Below are 27,651 nucleotides of genomic sequence, written 5' to 3'. Positions count from 1 at the left end.
AGAATCTCGAAGTCTGACAAATGTACAACCCCTTGCAAAAAAAATTGAGCTATATCACTCCTGAGGCTGTGTGTGCCATTCCTGCTACAAGGGATGAAAATGAGAGTAGACACTGCCCTAAAATGATCTGTTAAATGAAAAGCCCAGATAAGGTCACATTAAAGAAAACAAAAAAAAAACACACACACAATTGGGTCACTTCAAGCTGAAGTGTGAACGTAGCCATACAGTCTCTGTGAGCATTTCTTAAAAATATAATCAGTTTTTTCATCAAAAGTGAGCTGACTGTCCAGGAATGACCCAAGATATTAAACAATTGCCACAGTTTCAATAGGTTGGCCAACAAGTGAAACCGGGCCCGCTTTAAGGGGTTGTTTAGATAATTTAATTAGCTCTACATTTTTAAGAAAATTAGATAGTATTGTGTTTTAAAGCATTTAACTTTTATGGAGTTAATAAATAAAGAGTTTGTGGTATTCTGTTTTAGTGATGTATTTATGTTAGCTGTGTTACCACCATCACACCAGTAGAGGCAGTATCAGACCCCAAAGGATTCTACTAACGAGTAGATTTAGAAGTACATAGAAAGTTACAGAATTTAAGAACTGTGAGCGGTGCTGAAGTAAATAAAAGAGAGAAGTTTAAATACATGCCGACAGTGGATCTCCTTCATAAAGGTGAAAATATCACAGATTTTAAAAGAAATTAAAAACGAGATGCCGCGGATAATATAGCATCCCCTCATTTCCGAAGTGCAATTGTCCCATTTCCAAATAGGGTCTGTCGCATGGTTCTTCCTCACCCCTTTCTGTTTGCTGCAGTGAGGTGTACTTGGATGTTACTACTGACAAAAATCACAAAGAAGACGACAGGAAGCAGTCTTTCTTTGTGGTTTGTAGTTTGTTTGCTTCTTCGGACAATGTGCAGCCGGCTCCACCAAAGCTCTCACAGTATTGCACAGTTCATAAAAAGTTGTGTGCCATTCCAACGTGTTCAATCCATAGCTCTTCTGTAAAATCGCCTATTACAATTTCCTCAAAACACAGCATACATAGCCGCTCCCAAGTAGGCGACAAACTGTGTTGCCTTCACATTTTATTTTCCACTTCCGTTCGTGGTTCCACAGGACGAATTCTGGACCTGAAGACGGGGACTGTAAAGAAGGAAGGGCAGCAGTCTTCCATGAGGATGTGTATGGGCTCCAGGCGCTCCTTTATCTGCCGCATGAGGTCTGTTGGTTACTAAGAAATATTACTTTAGTTAAGTATAGTGATGAACTCAGGTGCCTTTTGCATTATGGTGTTTCCCCTAACTATACAGGGTAGGTGAGAGGTCGGGTGCAGGGCCGGACTCGTTCTGCATGAGCCTATTTTCTTTGCTATCCCTTAATGAAAGCCAGGATGAAAGGAGAAATGTGTGGAGAAGCTAACGGCAGAGTTCTGGTCAGTCCATCATTAATAGTGTTAATAGGAGAGAAGAAACACATGGACCCTCACGCAGCTGTTCAGTAGCACAGTTTTGCTCATAATTTTACACCTTCAGGCAGAATTCCTATTTTTGAACCATTTTTGACCAAATAGACTTAGACATAATAATATACAAATAATAATATATTGCTGAATATATATAACTTAGCATTTTCAAGCAGTCTGACGGTTTTAGTGATGGTATTGTTGAGCAGTATGATGGCCAGTGAATAACGTATGTATTATCAAACAATTATTGTTTTCTCATTTTAAAATTTTGACCACAGAATCAAGCCAAATGACCTGGATTAAAATGCTTCTGGATGTTGTATCCAGTTCAGCCCAGGCTGTTGGATTCTGAGCCATATAGAGAGCAAAGTAATTATCAAGGAGTCTGCAGGACTAGGTAGCTAAACATCATACCAGGTAACCTGCTATAAAACCTTAGCAGTCCTTAAAGTGTAAGAAGTGAGGATTTATGTTTAAACTAGGCCACAGTCAAATAGACCAGCAAAATTTTCAGCCACAAGTGACAAAAAACAAGATACAAAAAAATACAACAAATAACTTCAGCTGACATCCAGGACACGCTGGACTCATTTCTACCACAGAGATGAGCTTCAGAATCTCTTGAGCAAAGGCTTCCCACTCCAGATAACTTATAAATATGATACAAATCTATTTATTTCCCTTTTGAACTGATGTGAAATTTAGTTTTTGGGGTTTTTTTCCACCCAAGCAGTTTATATCTATTGTCATCAAATTACACCACTCCCTACTCTTCCTGGTGGCATTTACACTTTTCTTGTTGCAAAATGGCAACAGAAAAAGGTGGGAGAAAACAATAGTCAGTTGGTTTTTTAACAATAATTGAATAATTATTTAAAAAATTATATATTCTATTGAGTATTCATTACCCATTTAATGTATACATAATAACAAATCTTTGACCTTTTTGAATTCTGTACGTAAAAAATAATCAAAGTATAAAAAAACTACGAAAACTACTACTATAACTCATAAAAATTAAACTAAAATGGAACAATATTTAATTAATAATAATCAGGGATTCCCCCAGTGTATTATAAGCCTGGTGGTCCCCATGCTTTACTAACCCCCTTCCCCCAAACACCCCTGTCAGGCCAAAATAATTTATTTATTTAATTTTTAAAAAAAAAATAAACAAAAAAACTGACAAAAACTGACAAAAAAACTGTCAGTTTTTTAAACTGACAAAAAAAATAAACAAAACAATCCAAAATAAAATGGACTGCACAGTGGCGCAGTTGGTAGCACTGCTGCCTTGCAGCAAGAAGGTCCTGGGTTCGATTCCCGGCCGGGGTCTTTCTGCATGGAGTTTGCATGTTCTCCCTGTGCATGCGTGGGTTCTCTCCGGGTACTCCGGCTTCCTCCCACAGTCCAAAAACATGACTGTCAGGTCAATTGGTTTCTCTAAATTCTCCCTAGGTGTGAGTGTGTGTGCATGGTTGTTTGTCCTGTATGTCTCTGTGTTGCCCTGCGACAGACTGGCGACCTGTCCAGGGTGTACCCCGCCTCTCGCCCGAAACGTAGCTGGAGATAGGCACCAGCAACCCTCCCGACCCCATTAGGGACAAGGGTGAACAGAAAATGGATGGATGGATGGATATTTAATTTTAATACTTTATTTTTGAGGTATTGAGAAGATTACAAGAGCACAATTTCAGTCTGTGATCAGACACAAAATTCCTTCTCTTTACATTTCCATTTACAAAAACAAAAAGATGGAACAAGGGGGTATAATTTTGGAAAAAACGTTACTTTTATGTATAGAACAATAAGTAAATTTATCTAGCAAATAGACACTCTCTGAAGAATGAACCCTCTATTTTTTAATTCTCAACAATTTGGTATTCTTCCATATTGTGTTTTGTTGACATAGGACACCCATTTGGACCACAAGATAGAAAACTTGTTCAGTTGAAAATGAATTAAAAATGTTATTTTGTCCATTTGATAGATTTCATTAACACACTCTATCGATTCATCTGTAGTGGGAGGCTCAGAGAGGAGCCAGCATCTGGTGCCAGTTTTTTTTTTTACAGGATGTAATTAGTATTTGAAACAGATATTTTGTTTTGTCAGGTAGGGATTCTGTGTTACCTAGAATAAAAATAGCGAATTTAAGAGGTATTCTTATATTCAAGATATTTTCTACATTTTTGTGTATTTCTATCCAATAATGTCTTATAATTGTATAGTCCTAGAATATATGCCAGTGGTTGGGTTCTGTGTTTCCACTTTGCCTCCAGCATTTAGGGTGCCCCCTGGTACAAGAAATTTTCTGTTTCAGTGTTATAAAAAAATCTAAGCAAGCATTTCCAGTTAAATTCTCTCAATGAGTATAAATTGGTACATCTCCAAACTGTCAAGCAGTAACTGTTCCATTCTTCTTCTGTGATTTCCATTTTACTTTCCTTTTCCCATTTTGTTTTCACATATAAAGTTGAATATGTTTTTTTATTCATAAGTCCTTTGTATAACCGTGATATAATACCTTTTTTGGATTTTGCCTGATATGCCACTAGTATTTCTTTAAGCACTGATTCCTGCTCATCTGTATGCCTAATAATTTTCCGATTAAGCGCCATATAGCGCCACCTTGTGTGCATCACCAGAAATGTTTATGTCTTTGATATTGTCAGTTTGCCTTATTAGTTGGGCTAGTGGTCCTATGTAAAGGGCAAATAGTAATGGAGAGAGTCCACATCCATGTTTCGTTCCACGCTCTAATTCAAAGGTATTTGACAGATGTCCATTGATTTTTATCTGTGCATTTGGTTTTGTGTATAGTGACCTGATTACGTCAATAAAATTGGAGTGGAAACCAAACTTCTCAAGTACTTTATATAGAAAGTCCCAGCTTACTGTATTGAAAGGTTTTTCAGCATATAGGCTGATCACTGCAGCTGGTGTTTGGTATTTTTGAATGTGGTTCAAGATATGCAATATGCGATGTATATTATCATGGGTTTATCTTTGTGGGATAAAACCGGTCTCATTGGTATGAATAAGTTCTGAGAGTATCTCCTGTATTCTTCTTGAGAGAATTGATGTGAATAGCTTGTAATCAATATTAAGTACAGAGATAGGTCTGTAAGAACTGCAGCTCAGTTGGTCTTTTCCTTCTTTTGGAATAACAGATATTGTTAGTTTGCTCTCTTTTTTTGGACGCAAAAAGATATAATTTTACCCCTCATAGCTGCTTTTAGTGTATCCCAAACTATTTCTGGTCTTACCTCTCCGTTATTGTTTTCTTTTAGAAATATATTTATGTCAGATTTGATTAGTTTTATAAATTGGAAGTCATTCAGTATGGAGTATTTAATCTCCATTGTGTACTTTTAGGGTCCTCATCTTAAGTTAACAATAGGGGGGCATAATCAGAGAGGTCAATGTTGCCTATCTCACAGTTACAAATCTTATGACAATCTCTTTTAAAAGTAAAGAAATAATCCATTCTAGAATATACCGTATGTGCATGAGAGAAAAGAGTATAATCACGGCTTGTTGGATATAAACTCCTCCAGATATCTATAACACCATATTCTGACATGAGAATTTTAATCTTCTATTGTAAAGATGTTTGGGGAATTTGTTTTGAAGAGTCCAGCCATGGATTGAGTCTTATATTCCAATTAGGCCTGTCACGATAACAAATTTTGCTGAGCAATTAATTGTCTCAAAAATTATTGCGATAAACGATAATATTGTTTGAAGACCTTTTTACACTGATTTAATGGAAATGACGTAATAATGCATGCGATTTCCTGCCAAAGATAGATACACTTTATTTTCAAAAGAACACTTAACACTGAAACTGACAAAAAAAATAAACAAAACAATCCAAAATAAAATGGATTCTCAGCCTCCATTAACAAAAAATGTACTAAAATAAAAACTAAACAACATAAAGCCAAAGTGGAAATAAATACTGCATCCAACCAAAAGAGTGCAGATTATGAAGTCTGTATACTATATTGCCCTTCAGTAATCATTAGATTTAAATAGAGACGATGGGCACATCCGACTACCTGATGCAATATTTCACACTACACGATTTTTTGCCCCGATTTTCCCCTTACGACAATCTTAGAACGTCCACCGTTCTATGATTGTTGCTAGCGAATTCTTAACCAATCATCCTGTAGTGTGTGGTGTGTTACAGTAGATCGTCGACTGGGAGCGTTAACGCAGCCTGTTGAATGTGACAGGTAGCCAATCAGAAAGCGCCGATTCCCCTCCGTGCTTTCTGGTAGCAAATTACGGAGAGGAATCCCAAACAGCTGACACAGCGCAACCTGAAGTCCAGCGGACATTGGAGATATGTGGAAACAACATTAATGTTTATTCAACATTTCGTGCAAAGAATATAGAAATGACAAGGGGAGGAGTTGGGGCAAAATTGCTACCGCAGTTGATAAACCCGGTAACTTTTCAGCTGTTCTTCGTTAACGTGACATAAATAGGTTATAATGATTTTCATTTAGACAGGACTGACACTAGCCACATGCTTTGCAGGTAGATTGTAGTAAAGTATTGATTAATGCCTGGTTTTAAAATTAGTTAACTGGACTTATAGCCATTATTTTGTGCCCATTGTTGGACACACCACATAGCACGATCGAATCCGAATGAACCGTTATACCTAGGATTTCTGTCGGCTAATGTGTGGTCTCAGGTTTTGAAAATGGGCCGACAATCGGCTGAGAACTCTAAGATCGTGTAGTGTGCGCTGGGCATTACACTAAGGAAATTGGGAAGGGAGAGGTCAGTGGAGAGCACCAGAGCTGAGCCTTTTTTCATTCAGTGTCATCAACAGAAAGAGAAAAAGTTCGGAAGAAACGATAAAGCTGATAATTAAAATGAAGTCGATAGTTTTAATTTATCGTGCAATTAATTGATTTATTGTTTGTTGCGACAGGCCTAATTTCAATCTCCTCCACAAATAAGTATAACCGTTGATTGTCCCATTACATCAAATTGTCAGGAACGGTGTGATGAAGGTGGTGAGGCAAACGCTGTAGACCCAGGTTGAGATGATTGATGGTTGTTTTAATGAAAAATAAACGTCAAAACAGTCCAAAAACAAGTCCAATAACACAGGCAGCACGACTGAGCGGAAGCCAGGGCTCAACGCCGGTAGCAACTGGTTTACGACTGGACACACGAAGGACTGAGCGCACATTAGACGAGGACCCGACAAAGACACAGACACACAGGTGACACTAAATACATAGGGGGGTAATCAGGGATTGAGAAACACCTGGGAGTAATCAAAGGGAGGACAGGACAACACGGAGACACAGGGACAGAAAACTCTAAATAAATACACAGAAAAACACAGAACATGACACAAATAGCTTTTTATACAATGAAAAGTCACCGCCAGTTGGAACATTTTACATAGTGTTACATTGACTCCGTCTATTCTACCTGTTATCAACGACTATCTCCCTTCTTTGTCATTGGTTTCAGAAATAAGTTCAAATGGAACTCTCTGCGATATTAATGTGGCTACGTCCCGTCTATGACCGGACTTATACGATGAGTAATATATTTTAGAGAAGCCCATCCTTTTTAATTTTTCATGTTCCTCGGATGTAAGATGTGTCTCTTGCAGCATAGCTATCTGGATCTTTTCCTTCATTTTAGATGGTATGTTATTTCTCTTCATGGGGTTAAGAACCCCCTTTTAAAAACTAACAAACATACTGTAAAAACTAATTAAAACTAGTGGAGTTAGACAAACAAAAACTGGATCCAGTATTCTTGACCCACTTTGGGTGAATCTCAGTAATTTATTTAATTAATTTAATTTAATTCCCTGTTGTTATTAATAAATAATTGTTTATTTGAATTGAACCAACATACACTTCACTCCCCCAAGAATATACCAGAACTGGAATGGGTCATCATCGCCTTACCCTCAATGACCCAAGAATTCATTGGGTCTTGCTAAATACAGCAAGGCTTGTTTTAAGAACCAGTTAGTGTATGTTTCTGTCTTAGGTAGTTTCTGTTAATATGATTCAGAAAGAGTAAATGTTGACGTTTTAATGCAATATTGGGCCCCATCCATGTGGCGGGACGTGAGATTAGATTGTTCCAAAGTACAACATTAGGGTCCTCAAATGTCTTCATGCTGGTGACATGGTGATTAACTTCAGGAAGAACAAAACGGACATCCAGCCTCTCACCATCAGTGGGACCTGTGGAGAGGGTCCCAGTGTTCAGGTTTCTGGGCATGGAGTTGGAGGACAAGCTAACCTGGAACACCAACACCAAGGAGCTGTTGAAGAAGGCACAGCAGAGACTGTACTTTCTGTGAATACTCAAGAAGAACTGTCTCCCCTCAGACCTGCTGCAGGCCTTCTATCACTGCTCCATAGAGAGTGTGCTCACGTACAGTCTGTGTGTCTGGTACGGCAGTAGCACATCCGCGGACAAGAAGGCGCTCCAGAGGGTTGTTAGGGCAGCAGAGAGAACCATAGGCTGCCCCTCCCCACTATGGAACAGATTTACACTTCCAGGCTCCACAAGAAAGTTATGGACATTTTAAATGACTCTTCACACCCTGGCCATGGTCTCTTCCAGCTGCTGCCATCAGGCAAGAGATACAGAGCAATAAAAACCAGGACAAATCGCCTAAAAAACAGTTTTTACCCGATGGCAATCATGGCACTAAATTCAAAGGCATAAGAACTTCTGCTCTTGACACCACTTTGTTAAAAAATGTCAATTCTGTTGCGACACCTCCAGGCACTGCAACCATCTTCTGATGTCTATTTATTTCTTTATCTTTTTTATGTATGTATATGTATATTGTATATTATGCATATATACATAACCTGCATTTTAACTCGAGTCAAGCAAATCTCAATCTCGTTGTAATCTGTTGACGACAATGACAAATAAATCTTATCTTTGTTCTGTTATGGGACAACCTTTGTTCATGAGGCAGGGGACATCTCTATTGCTCCATTCACATCTTCTCACAGTTTTACATGATTTAACACAGATGGTGGCATTTACAAACTGTTCTTAAATCTTCCAGTGTATGCCATGATGAGTTGAAATCTAATGTGTGCTCTTGTCATTTAGGTGTGGAAGTGCGCCACTGGATCACATCTCCCTAAATCGTCTGTCTAACATGAGGAAAAGATACAGGTAGAGTCCAAAAACATCTATGATTCAGAATTTTAGTGGATTCTGACTTTATCCTTTGTAAAATATGAATAATGTGTTGTGATAACCAATAGGGAAAGAAACTTAGTTTTCATAGAAACTGCTTTTAGTAGCTCTGACATATGCAGGCTTTTTCTGCCTCACCTTTTATATTCAAAGTCCATGATAAAATGTTTTCCTGTCGGGGCGTGCCGTGGTGGCGTAAGGGTTAGCACGACCCATATTTGGAGGCCTTAAGTCCTCGATGCGGCTGTCGCGGGTTCGACTCCCGGACCCGACAATATTTGCCACATGTCTTCCCCCTCTCCTTCCCTGTTTCCTGTCAGCCTAATGTCATATAAGGGACACTAGAGCCCACAAAAGACCCCCTGGAGGGGTAAAAAAAAAAAGTTTTCCTGTCAATTCTGAGGCTGCATGTCTAATATTTAGATCATCTTCTATGCATAAAGAAAGAATTTTGGGACGGAATGTTTAAGCCGGAAGTAGTACTCGATACTTGATTTTCATCCAGCAACCCACAGAGATGAGGTTTCATTGCACCACAGTAGATGCGAGCTTGAAACTGAAATAAACAAAACAACCACACAGAATGACTCTTCTGTCAGATACATGTGGTTTAGGTGTAAAAAGCCTGTATGCAAGAGAGTAGCAGTTATCCTGTTGTTTAGTCTATCTGTATGTTTCACCCTAACCTGCAGCTGTGTTTCTGTCCTTCCATGTTTGATTATCAGGAACGGCTTGGGACCATCCAAAGAAGGAGAGGCTCAATACTCTGTGGTGCATTGCACTGGGTACATCAAAGCCTGGCCCCCTGCAGGTAAACAGATGTTCTGCAGCTGCAGCTGAGTCTTTCCACGTATCTCCAGCAATTTGACATAGTTTGACCTCTGTTCAGAAAAATGCTTCCATCTGGTTTTGTGAAATACTGTTATTTTATCTAATCAATTTCTCAGCAAACACTTAGATTTCTGTTGTTTTGATGCCAACACAGAGGATTATTTCTGGAAAATTTCTAGGAAGCCCAGATCTCTCAGTGCTACTACCCAAACCTTATTTTGATAAAGGGTGTTTGAGTGGAATGAGAAGCCACTTTCACACAAACTCAATATCTGAAGACAGGAAAAACCGTTAAAAGTATTAGCATTTGGTCCTGGTGGATCAGAGCCAGGTTGTGAGTTGAGGTTCAGTGAAGGAAAAGAAGCAAAAGCAAGAGACAAAGCAGAATGGGCAAACTATTTAAAAAATGAGCTGGAAAATGTTGAGGTGTATGATCTAAATGTTCTCCTGAATAGACTCTGCTCTGAGTAACAGAGAGCGATTCTTTCATCTTCATGCTCACACTGGCTCTGACGCTGTCTGCAGCAGGTTTAATCATCACTTCCAATTAGTTCCTCACATAACATCACTAAAGCTCTGGCTTTTATTGCAAAATATAGTCCTTGCTCTTTTGTTCGTGCGTTACTTCTAACTCTCATTGCACCCGCTATGACGTCTTCCTTTCCCTATATAACTCAGGCATGACCATACCAGAAGAGGATTCAGAGGCGAGTCAGACAGGAAAATACTGCCTGGTGGCCATTGGGAGACTGCAGGTGTGTTTCAGCTCAACCACTATAACAGCAGACTCAACTCCTACACCATGATTGCAGCTTCCTCTTCAATCTGCCTAGAACTCTGACTCTTTTCACACTGCTACATATGAGACTTGCATTCCAGTGTCCCAGAAGAAATTATGAGAAAATGCCCTTCCTACACATTAACCACCTACTGATCATTGGCCCTTACTGTCGAATAAAACCAGCTCATTATTATCGGGTGTACAGAGACAGATGGCCTATTGATCCTTATTATGAAAATAATCACATAATGACAAAATGACATTGTGGGTAAATAGCATCATCACACTGCAGTTTAACAGAACTGACAGTAGATAAATGAAAGCCAAAAACCAGCACACACAGTTCTGTGGGTTTCTTAATATTTCAACACTTTGGTTGACTGTGGCTTTCTTTAATACCTATTCTCCATTGCTGCATGATGTGGTGACCTTTGCGTCTATATGCGCCCCCTTCAGGTAACCAGCTCTCCAGTCTCCATGGATATGAATGGCCTGTCAGTTCCAACAGAGTTCCTCTCACGTCATAACTCCGATGGTGTCATCACATTTGTTGATCCACGCTGCATTAACGTCATTGGTTATCAACCTCAGGTAAGCTCTCTAGGATTTCATAACTTCCTTCTTGTACAAGATGCTGTGTTGCTCCTTCAGATTTTCAGAAACTTTGTTAGAGAAAGCTGACTGGTACAGTACTGTAAAACTGGTTATTTTCTTTGGTCAATTAAAAAGCAGCTAACATACTGCTTTATGTATGTTTGTTTCTAAGGTTTTACTGAATCATGAAGAGTCATAGTTTTTATGTCTACATAAGAAGGCAAAATAGATGTTGGTTTTTCAACTACTTCTTTGAGTTCTCAGCAACTTGAGGTTTCCAGTGTACATGTGCTGGTCAAAAATTAGAATGTCATGAAAAAGTTGATTTAAATCAGTAATTCTATTCAAAAAGTAAAATTTGTATATTATATTCATTCATGGGCTGCACAGTGGCGCAGTTGGTAGCACTGTTGCCTTGCAGCAAGAAGGTCCTGGGTTCGATTCCCGGCTGGGGTCTTTCTGCATGGAGTTTGCATGTTCTCCCTGTGCATGCTTGGGTTCTCTCCGGGTACTCCGGCTTCCTCCCACAGTCCAAAAACATGACTGTCAGGTTAATTGGTCTCTTTAAATTCTCCCTAGGTGTGAGTGTGCGTGTGTATGCGTGTTTGTCCTGTATGTCTCTGTGTTGCCCTGCGACAGACTGGCGACCTGTCCAGGGTGTACCCCGCCTCTCGCCTGGAACGTAGCTGGAGATAGGCACCAGCAACCCTCCCGACCCCATTAGGGACAAAGGGTGAACAGAAAATGGATGGATGGATGGATGGATATTCATTCATTACATACAGACTGATTTCAAATGTTTATTTATTTTAGTGTTGATGATTATTACTGACAATTAATGAAAACTCCAAATTCAGTATCTCAGAAAATATTGTGAAAAGATTAAATATTGAAGACCACTGGTGCCAAACACTAGTCATCTAATTCAGTGTTTTTCAACCTTTTTTGAGCCAAGGTACATTGTTTTCATTGAAAAAATCACGAGGCACACCACCAACCAAAAATGTAAACAAATGATACTCTATTGCCACCTATATTAAATATATAGTCATTCTTATCAAAGTGTATTGAATTGGAATCAAACACAAAAATTTATTTTTTATCATATTTTATATTTCATATTTCAAATTGCACTTAACATGTCCACTTCAAAAGAACACCTGAACAGTGGCACAACAATGTGGTCTTAAATTTAAAGAGGTTGTAGAAAACTGAGAGAAGCAATAATATTTGGGAAAGATTTCACTGTTACAATATGAAGAGTTGTATGTACAAAATGTTAATATCTGTATATTTTACTCATTTAGTGTGAAACCTGTGCATGTTTGGATGAACACAGAGCTGATATCCTGGCAGGAATTGAAGAAAGACACACACGAAGCTCTTCCTCAACAGCTCTCAGTCTCTCTCTGTTTTTAGTTTTTATACAGTAGTAGCCAGGCTTGAGAAGCTCACTTCACACAGATATGTTGTGGAAAATGGGAGCAATGTTAAAATAGCTTTGTTTGCCAGAACAGGGAACTCCTTGGCAGCAGTCAACCAAAAACTGTCCAAAGGTAGATCAGCAAAGCTCAGCTTTAAACCACGATTTTGTCTCAGTTCAGTTAGTTCTTCCTGCTCCTGCAAAGTCATGTTCTTTCCAACAATTACTGAGCTTTATGGGTCCCTAACCCAGTCAAGGCATTCAGTGAAGGCTGAAGAGAAATAAAATGACATCTTCTCCTGGAGAGTTTTTAAATGTGTACCTATTATTTCACAGCAGTGTGAACATTTTGTCATTTCTTGGTTAGTGGGAACATTTCAAGGTTACCACTTTCCACATGTTGTTGCCAGAGGTGCACCTTTGAGCGGAATCCTTTTATTTTATCCGTACTTGTGAGCAGGTTTTCATTTCGGCCTTGCATTCGTGTGTTCAGTTCATTCAGATGTTGAAAAATATCCGCCAGGTATGCCAGCCTTGCACACCACTCATCACTTGCAAGCAGCTTTGCGTAATCGGACCCCTCATTTGTCAGATTCACTCTGAGTTCCTCCCGCAGCTCATACACATGGGCTAGTACCTTGCCGCGCGACAACCATCGGACCTCCGTATGAAACAACAAGGTCTTATGCTCCGCTCCCATTTCCTCACACAAAGATGCAAATATGCGGCTTTTCACAGGTCGAGCCTTCACAAAGTTTACCATATTTACAACATCATTCAACACAGGTGCTAGGTCTGCTGGTAAAGTCTTGGCCATGAGGGCCTCACGGTGTAAGAAACAGTGCGTAATAATTACATCTGGGTTTCTTTCCTTCACTCTGCTTACAAAGCCTTTGGTGCGCCCGACCATGGCTGCAGCTCCATCAGTGCAGACACTCATGCAGTTTTCCCACTTAAGTCCTCCTTGTTCAAGATATTCTGATGTGACCCGAAAAATTTCTTCTCCTGTTGTCCTTTCTGGCAATGCCTTGCAAAATAGGAAGTTTTCTCTGATTGCATCTCCATCCACAAAACGCACATTCGCCAAGAGTTGAACATGTCCGCTAATATCAGTACACTCGTCAAGTTGCAACGCAAATTTCTCACTGATACGGATCTTTTCTAAAACCACACTTTTGATGTCTGCAGACATGCCATCAATACGTCTGGAAATTGTGTTATCTGAGAGAGGGACTTTTGCTATTTCTTTAACCGCTTCAGGTCCGAGCATCTCATTTACAATGGCTTTGCATGCGGGTGATATTAATGTCTCTGCCACAGTGTGGGACCTTTTTGATTTAGCTACAAGTCCAGTCCAACTTTGTCGTTACGCAATAGTCAGCCCCGCCCTCAACCTCACAACATCCAAGGACTGACTACTGACCAGCTCTCCGTCTAATGGGTCCGGAAAATCTCTAAGCCTGCGAGTATTACCCTGGAGCAAGTCTAGTAGAGATGATCTACCTAAGCTGGTGTCGAAGGAGACTAAACTAGCCTTTAACTACCTACAATCCAAGAGTTATGGCCTTTTCCAGTTAAGAAGCAATCAACCGAGTAGCCCTCACAGCTACATAACCTCAATAACCACTCCTGTTAACCGTAGCTCTCCCTCTAAGTACAACGTGCGTTTGTTACAGACTAGTCGATTTTTAGTGGCTCGGCATGAGCCCCAAGGTCATTATTTTCTCAACACTAAAGGAATTTCTGAAGCCACCACGTTTCTAGAATCATGCACATGGATTTTACATTAACTAGAAGAACCATAAAATGACAAATGACTCAATTAATTTCAATGTCCACAATCCTCATTATAATTTTGATGCATCTTTATTAAGCAAGCGTTTAGCAGGGGTAAATGACAGACAGTTTACTTTCAATGATTACAAATTAAAAGTAAAAAATCAGTTTGAATACAATCACCTTAGTTATTCCCTAACTTCCATCCCTAACCTGTGTCATTTGATTTTACTAAAGGAGGCTTTGGGAGGCAGTCCAACTCATACCCGGGTGGAAAATGATCTCAGCAACGGAAGGTTCCAATGTCCTTGGTCAGAATCTTTGTCTTTATACGGCAAAATCCTCTTTGAAATAGAAGCAAAGCAGAACTGGCTGTTGTCCTTCAAACACTTCAGATCTTCATCACTCAGTGACCTTTGTCTTTTCTCCAAGTCTGTTGCTGTAACTTTGAGATCCTTGGGTTGAGGCAGAGTAAGGCAGTCGAGTCAGGAACCAGGGCTGGGGGTCGAGGGGTCTTGTCCCTTCTGGCGGTGCGAAGTCTCAACTTCCCCGTGGCTCCAGGGTGCGGTCCTCTGCTGGTCTTCTGTCTGTGTCCTCTTGTTGATTCGTCTTCAGCACCGCGGACTAAGAACCCCTGATCTTGGTTTTCTTGGCTTTATATACCCTTTCAACCCACGCCTCCATAAGGCGTACCTGACTTCTCAGTCATGCAACTACCTCATCGGAAAGTCCCAGCCATTTCCACATATGGTCAACACCCTGCCTCACTCCCTTACTTGCCTCGTGACCATCTTGGTTTCAAATCCTTATTTGGGACACAGCTCTGTGGCAAGTCCGGACATGTTCAGACTTGCCTTTTTCCCATGCCTCTGTATTTAACACATTGTTTGATTATTTCAATTACAGTTTTATATATGGTGTATGATCATCATAAACATTAAACCAATATACACAACATCTTTTAATGCATTCCTTTCTTCATTACTTTTTCTTATTAATTGTTTGATTTTTGAATTTATCTTTTTAATTTCATCCTGTTACACAGTCAGCTTTCAACTTTAATCATCAATGAATCAAAGATACAAAATCACCAGCTTCATAATAATCATTAATTCACATGAGTACATAAGTAAAGTCAAAATAACTTGTTTTATAATCATCAATAAATCAAAATACAAGATTCACTTATTTCTCTCAGGCCTTCATGATCTGTTGTCTGCATTAGCCTGGAATGATCTCACCTCCTTATACCAATTTTCACAACAACTTATAACCAGAGAGTTTGCTATATTGTTCTAGAAAGTTGAAGAACATTGGAAGATATGTAAGAGGGAGTCATCCATGTAAAAGGACACCTTATGGGTTACACCAGATTTTAGAATTACAGAACCCTCTTGTTACGTTCCAAAAAGAACCCGCGATAGGCGAAATCCGCGAAGTAGAAACCTTTATTTTTTTACAGTTGTTATACAATAAAATACTCCATAATACATTGAAACCAAAGAACAAAACCTTTTTACAGGCCCAAACATTTGTATAACAAATAAAAAGTACTGTATAAACATTTTTTCTTTTTTTACAAATAACTACTATACTGTAAAATGATAATTTTAATACGAACTGAAGGTGGATTCCCGTGCCCGAATTGCGGAGATCAGCGCCGAACTGAAGGTGGATTCCCGTGCCCGAATTGCGGAGATCAGCGCCGCCACACCGCGACCTGAGTCATTGGATTAGAACGGGAGAAAATAAACAATGATTATGAAAAAAAAACAACAAAGTACAGTAGGACAAATAGTGACTTGCGTGTATTTCACTGCTCTTCTGACTGAGCCGCTGCATCCTGACTCCGCTCTGTAGCGGGTTTTTTTTTTCCTTCTAAAGCCCGCGGTGCAGGTGTGTTTTTTCGAGAAAAGAACATAGTCATCGGTAGTTGTTGTCGCTCTTTTTTCTTCTGGGCAAAAAGATTCTTATAAACCGACCTGCCACCATCGATTATGTTAAATTTGGCAAGCTGTTTTACGTACGTGTTCATATTACCCGCAAAGTTATTGACACACAGGTAGAGAAGAAGTGGAGAGACTGTTTAGCCAATCAGAATGCAGAACACAATGCACGATGCAAATCTGCGAAGCAGCGAGACTGCGAAAGGTGAACCGCGAAATAGTGAGGGTTCACTGTATATAAAACCTTCCTCGGCACGCAACCAGATGGCTAGAGGCTCTATTGCGATAGGAAATAACAAGGGGGACAGAGGGCATCCTTGCCTCATACCCCTTCCAAGAGGAAAGGGTGAAGACACCATGTCATTTGTTTTAATTGAGGCCACCGGTGATAAGTGCAACAGCTTAACCGAAAGGATGAAATCATTATTTCTATTACTTCATATAAAACCCCCCATTCAACCTGGTCAAATGCCTTCTCTGCATCGAGAAATACAATTATTTCAGGTGATAAGGTGCCTGGCTATGGATAATATTGAGAAGACATCTGGTGTTATGGAATGACTGCCGCCCATTTATAAAGTCTGTCTGATCTAATGAAATAATGAGGGGAAGTACTTGCTGGAGACGGGTTGCAAGAATTTTAGATAAAATTTTAAAATCTACATTCGGGAAGGAAATGGGTCTTGTAGCTACTACACAATGAGGGATCTTTCTCGTTCTTAAGAATCAGGGATATTGTAGCCTCTGATAAGGTGCTAGGCAGACTCCTGTTTAATTAGGGCATTATACACATACTGTATATCAAGACTGGCACCAGAAGATCCACATTGGCCTTATAGTATTCTGAAGAGAAACCGTCGGGGCCAGGGGATTTGCCCTAATTTATGGACTTGGTAGTTTCCTGCTCCTCCATTATAATGATAGGACCTACCTAGACCTCTTATCAATTCATTATCTATCTGTGGAAAGCTGATATCATTAAGTATCCCATGTGAGGATGGTCGGAGTTAGGGAAGTATACAATTCTGAATAAAATGATGCAAATCTATCATTTATCTTGCTGGGTCAGAGAGAATGTCCCCTGTAGCTGATCTGATGAACGGGATCAGTTTGAAGGTTGCCTGAGCGTGCACCTGGAAAGCTTAAAGCTTCCCCGCTTTGTTGCTAGAGTCAAAAAAGTCTGTTTTAGTTGAAGTAGAGCAGTCGTAGAGGTAGTCAAATTGAAATCGGTTTGGAGTTTAACATGCTCATTATAAAGGTCAGGATCCAGGTTGGCTGCATAGTTAGAATCCACTTCTAACTCTTGCAATCTGTCCTTGTCAAATTAGAAATAAAGCTAATGAGCTGAACTCTCATATATGCCTCTAACACAATTATGCTGAACACAATTATGAAACGGCCCTCTGTGTTTGCTATTATTTTGTGTTATTCAGACATAATATTATTACGAATAAGTATGGCTGTTCCTCGAGCCTTGGCATTGAATCTAGAATGAAATACATGGCTAATCCAACTTCTTTTAAATCACATTATCTTCCTATTACGAAGGTGTGTCTCTTGTAAGAAGAGTATGTCCCCTTTAAGTTGCTGCAAATAAGCCATAGCCTTAGTAATCTTGGTGGCATTTCCAAAACTTCTCAGGTTTCACGAAACAACCTTCAAATTATTACCTGTGCTGGTCATACCTTACTATTCCCGAAGTCGTACAGTATATACATTGCAGTATGGCAGTCCGGTTTTGGCTCGAAGGAAACTGGCACTTGGCATATCATTGGCCGGCAACTGTAGAGAAAGAAAAATAAAAAAAAAATAAAAAGACAGAGAAAAAAAACGGAAAAGGACACGCACTAACATACACATCTCCACGGAAAACATGCATATCTGGACCCAGACCCCTTTAAGGCAGAAACAAAAATTTAAGTGTCCATCGCACAGCAGGGCATCTTCTATCCCCTGCGAGACTTCCATCAGTATAGACTACTATTTTCCTCTTCCCAAAATCAGAATAGTCATTTGTTGGAAGGCAACCAGTTCAAACCAGACAGCCACAAATTCAACTGTAGAAGAACTTCTGAGAAACTCTGTAACAGTTAAATCAACATAATACAACAATCATAATACACAATACAGATATACTGGCTCTTAATGAGTAGTCTATTGGTAATCATGACATTCTAGTACAGTCTCTCTAAAAATAGTTAAGTCCAGAGTTAATTTTAATTGTACAGATTAATCAGAAAAATAATAATCAAGTAAAGAAATTCTAGAGTCAGCTTTGTATTAAACAAGCTATAAAGAACCATCTGAGTTCTGCAAGTGGCATATTTAATAGCAATAATAAATCCAACTAATAATTATTCGCTGGTGGACTTGAGCTGGACAGATGAAGAGATCCAGTGAGATCTGGCGTCATCAGGTGAAGCCAGGAACTTTTGACTCCCATTCTGAACAGTTTGGCTGGGTAGCGCAATGCAGGGTTGAGTCCCCGATCATATAGTCCTTTCATGATTCCGTGGTAAGCCGAGTGCTGCTGTAAAACCTCCGAACAGTAATCTTCAAAAATGTGAAATGGGTTACCCTTTCACATTTTTAACTTGCCTTGCATCTCCTGGGCTCTGCTAGGTTTTTTTTTTTGCTCTGCATGTCATTGTCTAATTAACTGGTCGCAATTCCAATACAGCACTATTGGTGAGATATCAAACAAGAAGTGGAATTTAATATATTAGTAGTGTTAGAGGTGGGAGCTTCAGAAAAACCGTCTACTCCATCTTCCAGTCCAACCAGAAGTCTTATCTTTTTCATGATATTTTAGCACTAGCACCTGTAGTGCCAGTTACCACCTATGAGCATACAATGGTTACTAGTAATTGGAATTAGCAATATTGTAGCTTCACAAACATTATCAACTACAGTAAAATATGTGGCTTTGCTCTATTTGTAAATATTGTGGCTCATCTCTTGTAAAATTTACAGCATGGATATACTGATAAAGATGATTTGGAGGATTTACTAAACTTTGCCTGTTTTTTTTTTTAACTCTTAGCTGGATACTGACCAGAAAACATAACCCCATATTTGATGCAGTTCACAGATTACTTCCAATTAAGTTAAAACATTTCCTCCAGCTATTGCTTGTCCCTGCCAAGCATGAATATGCCACTGTGATCCTGAAAGAAGAAACCAACCGAAGGAAACGGATCAGATTCTACTACATTATTTAAGTCAATATGTCAGGAAAAGAACCCAGATTCTAGTGTGTGATTTCTTCTGTTTAGACATCATAACGGTTGTGGATTTTGAGTGAGATTCTGTGGGATATCTTTTGTACAGAATTTGTTCAGTCTCTTTTGGTATGATAAATCTTAGTTAATCTCTTGTTGTCCTAAAACTTTAGGACCTGCTGGGAAAGGACATTCTGGAGTTTTGCCATCCTGAGGACCAGAGTCATTTGAGAGAAAGTTTCCAGCAGGTAGGTTTGAGGCATGGCCAGTCTTTACACCTGGCAAGTTTTTATTTTCCTGCTACTCCTGTAACTATGGAAGAGGATAGATGGATGGATGGACTTCTCTCTGCTCTGATCAAACCTCTGCTTGCAAACCTCTTTGCTCGCTTGCGAATTCTTTTCTGCTCTCTCTCAAAACAAAGATGTACCATCACCTGGCATTGTATCAGCCAATAGAATGAAAAGCTGTGTCCAAAGGCCGGATTTGAAGGCCACTTACATCATAGTGTGGCGACAAGTCCTGTCCGAATTTGAAGACTCCTAGCTGTGCAAGTCTCAACTATCTGCTCTATTCATCAATTCATCACCTAATTGTTAATTTTCTGAGATGTCTGCATTAACAGCCAGCTCCCTGACCAGCTGTCAGCTAGCCGGGCTCACCAGGTTTGGTGTGCCGGGAGAGAACGCCTCATCGTTTTAAAAAGTCCCGCTAGCTTTCCCCAATGAGTGAAAGTTAAATACTGATATTATTCAGACAGGTAATAGTTGAAAAATATTTGGTTTACTAAATTTTGAAGATATATACCTTTCTCATATTACTATTTCTGTAGGTTTCATTGCTATTGTAGAATATGTATTTAACACAGTGTGGTTCCACATTTTTAGATCAACTAAAGTAGCGTTTACAAGTAATCGAACATACTTGAACTTAATAGAGAACAAGCTTCCAAACAATGAACTAAGCATCCATGCAACCTTAAAACCGGTCTCCATGGAAATGAAGGCGGTGTGACAAAAGCCCTCTGTCTGAACACTCTGTGTAATAGCAATTGTTCGACAGCAATTGCTGGGTTTCAGACATGTGACCCGGATGACATGCGAAATACAAGTGGGGCTCCGGAAGTGAATTTCTCAGGTTCAAAACAGAGCAAAATGTATCACAACGAATATGCTAATGCCTTAAATGGGCTAGCACAGACAAGGTATCTCAAAAAAATACATGATCCATATAGGATCGGACTTATCATATAATCCTGAGGATTTACCCGGTGTCGAGGCAATTGACAATGACATAACTAACTATCTGATGCTGCGGACCTCATATTATACAATGAGCCACATGAAAGCTTTCAAAGGCCTACAACCATTTAGGATCAAAAGGAGCATTAAATGGCTGTAGACTTGTTTCTGCCGGGTGAGTAGTCTATGATAACAATGTTATTGCAAACAACAACCCAGGTTATTTCTATGTGCTTGGATCTACTTGTAAATAATGTATTTAGCTTCTGTAAACCCAACTAAATTCTGGACTTCATACTGCATTTCTACAATGCAGGTCAACCATTTGCAGTGATCTAAAGAAACCCCATTAAAAACATGGATGGTGGCCAGAGAAAATGGGGAAATAGTTACAGCCCAGGTTAACAGTAGGGGTCCAGTCTTGGGCGTCTACATCACTTGCTGCACTTGAACAACTTTAAAAATATTAAAGTAAGATGTAAAATGCCAATGTTAGCACTAAGCTAGCTGATGACAACATTAGCACTCAAACCTTTTCTGGGGACAACCAAGCTAGGGCGTAAAAATAATACATCTTACCTTACATGTGAATGCTTGTCTTTCTAAGTAACTGTCCAATAAAATATCTGAAAATACAATTTAAATGATGCGATCGTTACCTGTGGGCACTGCAAATTCTGGCATTGTTAGTTCCTCCACCTCCTGTTTTTAGCCATAGATTGCTTTTTACTTCTTATTTTGGTAAGTTTTTTTTAAAAAAATCAACTCCCTTGTGACCAACTACTTTCAAAACATAAAAATAACGTTTATCTTTCTCTCTATTAGAACACTTGGAACAACCATACACAATACAGACTTTAGGCATTTTGAAACTGGATCAACAGAAGTAAACAGGCTGCATTTATTTTCTGACCCCCATTTGTCATCGTGACGTCGGCACTGTGTCATCTGCAACCCAGCAATAGACTTCTCCCCTGCTTCCCTACTCAAACACAAGTGTACATAAAATAAAACAAGTAAGTCATCTTACATTCTCACATGGCAAGGAAAGTACCTTTTATCTTTAGGATTGTAATATGTATTACTATTTTAACCTTCTTTCAAGTCATTTTAGCACTAAGGTCATATTTTGAGTTCGGATTTATCTGTCCATTTATTTCTCACAAATCATTGATTATCACCTTGTAGAAGCGCCTGGATGTTCGTTGCACTCTGCCTCGCTTCTCCTGCTTTTCCGGATACCGTGGTCCAGGGTTTGCCCAACACCAAAGTGTCGCTCACTCTTTGGTTGGTATCAGTTATTTGCTGCTCAATTCCACCTTAACTGGGGAACATAGAAAGGTTTTGATAAATTGCTGGTTGTTCAATTATGTGCGCTGTTGCCTGTGTATTTTGTTAAAATATACATTGATATATTGCTTGATATATGCATTGTTGGGCTGCATTGTTGCTCTACTTGACATATTTTATTTATTTGCATATTATGGGATGCCTGTGGCTTGGTGTGGTGTGTCAGGTCTAAATACATATTAGAGACAATTTAAACAAATACAGGAAAGACAAGAGAGTTAGATTCTTTTATACTCGCGAGGAGAGCAGACAGAGAGATGTTTCCAGTTACAAATCTCCACCTACTCTGGAAACACATCTCCCGCTCCCTCTATTTTATTGATCTTTAGGAACCCTGCCACAAGGGGCGCTGCAACCCTATGGGGTGGGGTCAAAGCATTCATCACATGGTTGCAGCGCTAAATAACATTCACTTCTAGACACATGTTATCTATACTCTAAATCTTTCTTGCTCCAGGCCCGGTGTGAAACAAGACACATTGCATAGCTTCAAAGCAACGGCTTTGTATCACAAAGCAGCACAGAGCAATTAACACCTCTGTCTTGTAGGAAGTCCTGCAGGGCAACAGCTGCTGAGAGTAGCTGTCACCCCTATTTCCCAGGGCAGTCTCAGGATAGAATCAAAGTTATTTAACACACAGAAACATTATCTAAATGTAACTACAAGGCTACATGATACAACAAATATTTGATAATTACTAAAAATACAATTTACCTAACATTTCCCTCCTGTTTAACAAATATTTGGTGTCGTCTAATATCCCTCCAAAAACAGTCACTTCAAATGATTTCCGCTGGGAGTTCATTTTTTGGAAAGCAAACATTTTTACACTCAGGGGTTATACCCAGTCCAAAAATTAGGATCTGGATACCTGTCAGAAGAAGAGTCATCATCAGAGTAGGCTTTGTCAACATCAGATTTTTTCTCTAATAAAGGATACATCTGTGCCATCTGGTCCTCCATGGGTGAAATCGCTGTGGTAATGAGACGGTTAAACAAAGAACGCAGGCACAGAACAAAACAACATCCACACAAAGTCAAAATTGCAGCAAAAACTGCAATTGATACTAAGACAGAGGACACAAGGTTTCTATACTTCCCAAAAGCATCCATCCATGCATCCCACATGGAAGTATCCACTCCAGAGTGTTCCTTCATTTTGCCATTAAGGGTGCAAAGCCCTGTAATGGCCTTCGTTAAGCTTCCATCAGCTGCTGTATTGTTTGGTAAAAATGTGCAACATTTTTCTCCAAAAATCATGCACACCCCTCCTTTCTCAGCCAGCAGCATGTCAAGAGCTATGCGGTTCTGAAAAGCCATCAGTGAAGTAGCAGCCAGCTGTTCATGCACTGTCTCGAAACCAGCCTGTGTCCAGTTGCCCAGTCTTTGTACATTGTAATGGATGCAATTTATTCCGTCTACGTTTTTGTTAATCGTACACCACCAACAAATTGTAGATTCAACCCCACCCTGATCAACTAATTTATATTCATCAGGCACTCCACGAGGGACTCCGATGGCATCGATGTATGTCGGATCAGTATCTGTATTTTCCATGTCACTTCACGTTTCTGTAAGTGTTGCCTCTTCTGAAACAAAACACTAGACAAAGAAAGTATTAGATCTTCAGCAGATGTAGGACAGACATATACAGGCAATAACAGAGAAAACTAATGCACAAAACCCTGTTACCACCAGCTTCAAAAGACATGTTTCCAAAGTAATGTTTTGCCAAAATGTTAAACATATGCAGATCTTTCTCTTAAACCAATCTTATAAAATAGAACTAAACAAACAAAACAAAACAATAAACAAAAACTTCAAATTTGTTGCAGTTGTACAGTTTACATTTATCATCAAAACAATGAATATCAAAGTGAATTAGACAGTCCAATTTAAATTACTTTTATAGTACAAACTGGATCTTACTAGTTATTTGTCTAAAACATTCAACATGCATTCCTTAAACAAAAATTCAAAAGAGTTAAACTTAGAGAAATTATAATGTCATTGTATAATTTAACAAATCTAGACATTTTCAGAATATATCAATTTTACCTAGGTCTTTTACTTGTCGTTGAATTTAACGTTTCATTCAAAATCGTTTTAAATGGATGTAAATCAAAACAAAAATCAAGTTTAGAAAAATTATTATAATCCCACCTGAGTACTTTTACTGATTAGTGATAACTTTAATCAATAACAGATTCTTCAAAACATTTCTTTAAACATTTTTGCTCCATTAAATTAATGCTCTGAAAATGGCTAACACAATAATATTTTTAATTTCTATAATTGTTTTCCTAAGTTAATTTATCAAAATATGCTTCATTAATCGCTATAAATTTGTTATCTATTGTTTCAAAATCCTTTAGCCCATTTCAGAACATGTTTCAATGGAGAACGACTCAAATCCATTCAAAAGAAACATATATTTCACCAGACCATATCTTTCCTTTCACTTTTTATGTGTAACACGGATCAAACATGTTCTTCAAAATAAAAAAATTCTTATTTAAGTAATATAAAAGATAAACCTATAACAATATTCTCCCCCCAGATGATGCATTACTCGCTAATGCATCATACTTCTACTACTTTAAATAACGATGTTGATAAAACAGGTTTATGATGTTCCCTGAGAAATTCTACCAAATTCAATGCTGCCTTTTTCCCAAAAGGTAAAACTCGTCAAAACAAACAAAACAATTTATTTTAGCATGCTTTAAATCTTCAAGATTACTATTTTCCCAAAACACTTCATGTTACAGTTTTAAAACTCCTTATCTCATTTAACTCTTATGATTGTCAGATAATTTATTTTACAAACTCCTCAAAAATTTTCACTAGTGTTTGACAAGGCGTGTTCACCAATTAAAACTCTGTGAAGGTTTTGTATTAACCAGCCAGAGAGACGTCGAAGAAAATTCAAAAAATATAGTCTACAAAGAAAATCCAAAAATGATAAATTGGGCCCAAACTAAAATCAACATAACAAAGTACAATTCAGTCGGTAGCAGAACAAACTCAAGCACAAACTGACTTAACAAACAAGACATGAGGGGAACTTAAATAGTGGCTGATCAGACCATTAACACATAATAGGGGTAATTAACACCCAAAAACCTAAAAAATACTGGTCAAAATATCACTAAATCTACAAATGAAAGAAATTAAAATAAAAACCAAATTTCCCCTCCCTGGGTGAACAAATGGAATGGCCCGCTAAGGAAGTTTGACACCCATATATGGACACCAATCAGCTGGAGCTCATCTGTATGATGAGCAACAGGTCCAGAGGAAACTGGTAACTCAAAAGAAAGAAATTAATTTGTTATATTTAACAAATATAAAGAACGGACACTTACAGTTAACTAAATGAGTGCACAAACAAATAGCCAACCAAAAAGTCAGACCAACGAAAACAAATTCAAAAATAAAAAGATCACAAAGCAAATCTATAACCCCACCATAAAATCCCTCCCCCACTTCTCGGAGGGGCCGACTTTATGGCAGGAAAGAGAGCCGATAAGGATCTCAAGAGGAACTCCTAATTCTTTATTAGGCTTTTGGCACTCGAATCATCAGATATGTTTTAGTTTCTTCTAGTTTTAAAATTTGGACTTAAAAACCTTTTGTTGTTCCTCTACTGATATTTTGTCAGGAGGTACTTTTAGATGTTGGGAGTGAAAGTGATTTACATCACACCTTCTCGTTCTGTCTTGCTGAGTTACTACAAGTGGGGGTTGCTTCGCGCTTAAAAATAGTGGTATGCTAATAGCTTCACATGTTAATTAGTTGAATCTAGTGGGGTAGCAGTTACAGCCCAACTCTGTGGCCCCCCTGCGGAGCTGCTACAAGGGGGGGGCTGCAAGTCTCCTGATCTACATTATTCTCTACAAAAGTTCCACCAGATCCACTTTGATTAACCCATAAGTTATTTCTAACTTAATATTATCCTTCAACAACAAATTTGTACAGTGTAGCAAACTTTTTCTATATTCAATCAATTTCTAGTCAACAAGTGAGTTACTTCTATTTTATTCTGTCTTCTTCATCCATAATTCCTGTAGATTTAATAATATTTTATCTATCCTAAAGTTTTGATCAGTTTAAAAAGACTGATTTTGAAACTATCTAGAATCGGTTGCATACTACAGTTTGTTGTTATCGGAGCAATGCCTCTTACAGTTAGAGCCTGTTTCTATTTATTTATTAACTTTATTTCCTTATTTCATTTGCAGCCCTCTCTTCTTTCTGTAGGCATTTTTTGAAATGAAATGACCTTTTGTAATGCATTAAAAGTTCTTAAAAAAGAAATAAATCCATAAATAGAATATTTTAATAGGTCTGCACGAGTTACTGGTTTTCCTGTAGAAGTTATCATACCCCTATTTTGCCAGTACTGTGCAAACGTGTGTACTGTTGCAAACGCATATTGACTATCGGTGTAATCGTCACTGCTTTATCTTTCATTAGTTTACAAGCGGTGGTTAGCGCTATCAATGCTGCAGCCTGAGCCGAGTAGTGTGAGGGAAGTTTTTCAGCTTTTAACACTATTTTTTTTTCAGTCACTACTGTATAACCGGTTTGAGTTTCCCCTTGTACATTTTTCTTTGAGGAACCATCAACAAAAAGTATTTCACCGTGATCTAATGGTAGATCTTTTAAATCATTTCTACTCTTTGCATTTTGTTCTGCCATTTCCTGACAATCATGCTTTGTACCATCATCTGGAAGAGGTAACAAAGTTGCAGGATCTTAAAATCGTGCATCTTTCAATAGTTAGATGAGGTTGTGATAATAATGTACTCATACAGGAGAGATGCCTCGCAGGCGATAAGAAAGTCATATTTGTTTGTAATAATAGTGCTGAAACTGCATGTGGTACTTTTAATGTTAATGGATGAAACAGTACAATAGGAGCACTAACTTCTACTGCCATTGAAGCAGCAATCACTGCTCTCACACAGGGAGGCTGGGTACACGCCACACTATCAAGTTTGGAAGAAAAATATGCTATTGGTCTCATTTTATCACCATGTTGCTGAACTAGCACCGAGGTCATATACTGACCTTTGCAATCCACCATCTGGAAAAAATGTTTTTTTATAGTCTGGTAAGGCGAGCGCAGCACTTGACACTAGGGCCTGTTTTATTTCACTTAGTGCTGTCTCTGCTGCCTCTGTCCATTCCAAAGAGGAAGACATTTTCAGATCTTTTTCATACATTAATTTGCTTAAAGGGGCCACAATTTCTGCATAGTTAGGCACCCAGTTTCGACAATAGTTAGTTAACCCCAGAAAAGACATCATCTGTTTTTTTGTTTTGTTTTTTTTTTTTTTTTTGCGGTTTTGGTGCCTGGAGAATCGTTATTTTTCTATCCTCCATTATGGTCCGCCCTCCTGCACTTAAATTATGACCCAAATATTTTACTCGTTCTTTACACAGTTGGAGTTTATTCTTATTGACCTTATGACCTTCCTCAGCTAAATGTTTTAGAAGCGCTAAAGTGTCTTGTTTACAGATTTTCATGTTTGGAGATGCTAATAAAACATCATCTACATATAACAAGACTTGGCTCCCTCCTGTGCATCTGTTTTTAAAGGATAATGCTTAACTTTTGGTCTAAACTCTGTTTTGGGTATTGTTAAGGAAATATGGCTATTTTTGATGGTTTAATATAGTTAAGCTAATGCCATGTGCGTTTAAATAGATCAACATTCCTATCTGGACAAGCTGATGCATGGTAGGACTTCAGAGCCTGGCAAGGCTGTAACTTAAAGCT

At 38.7% G+C, this 27,651-nt stretch overlaps 1 protein-coding gene across 3 annotated transcripts in view; it reads left to right on the top strand.

Annotated features, from left to right (window-relative positions):
- The window catches only part of arnt2 (aryl-hydrocarbon receptor nuclear translocator 2), a 90,391-nt gene that overhangs the window by 22,812 nt on the left and 39,928 nt on the right, over positions 1–27,651 (top strand). For all 3 annotated transcript variants that reach the window (XR_004339066.1, XM_032561464.1, XM_032561463.1), the window contains exons 6-11: positions 1,127–1,229; positions 8,610–8,675; positions 9,425–9,510; positions 10,209–10,285; positions 10,768–10,902; positions 19,445–19,519. Coding sequence is in view for 2 of the 3 variants with exons in the window: in XM_032561464.1 (XP_032417355.1) it covers positions 1,127–1,229; positions 8,610–8,675; positions 9,425–9,510; positions 10,209–10,285; positions 10,768–10,902; positions 19,445–19,519 (542 nt within the window). In the remaining variant the exon portion in view is untranslated. The remainder of the gene's footprint in view (positions 1–1,126; positions 1,230–8,609; positions 8,676–9,424; positions 9,511–10,208; positions 10,286–10,767; positions 10,903–19,444; positions 19,520–27,651) is intronic.

The sequence above is a fragment of the Xiphophorus hellerii genome, chromosome 4 (genome assembly GCF_003331165.1).
Source record: "Xiphophorus hellerii strain 12219 chromosome 4, Xiphophorus_hellerii-4.1, whole genome shotgun sequence".
NCBI classification, from domain to species: Eukaryota; Metazoa; Chordata; class Actinopteri; order Cyprinodontiformes; family Poeciliidae; genus Xiphophorus; species Xiphophorus hellerii.
Note: the sequence above shows the minus strand (reverse complement) of the source record. Positions and strands in the feature narration are given on the sequence as shown.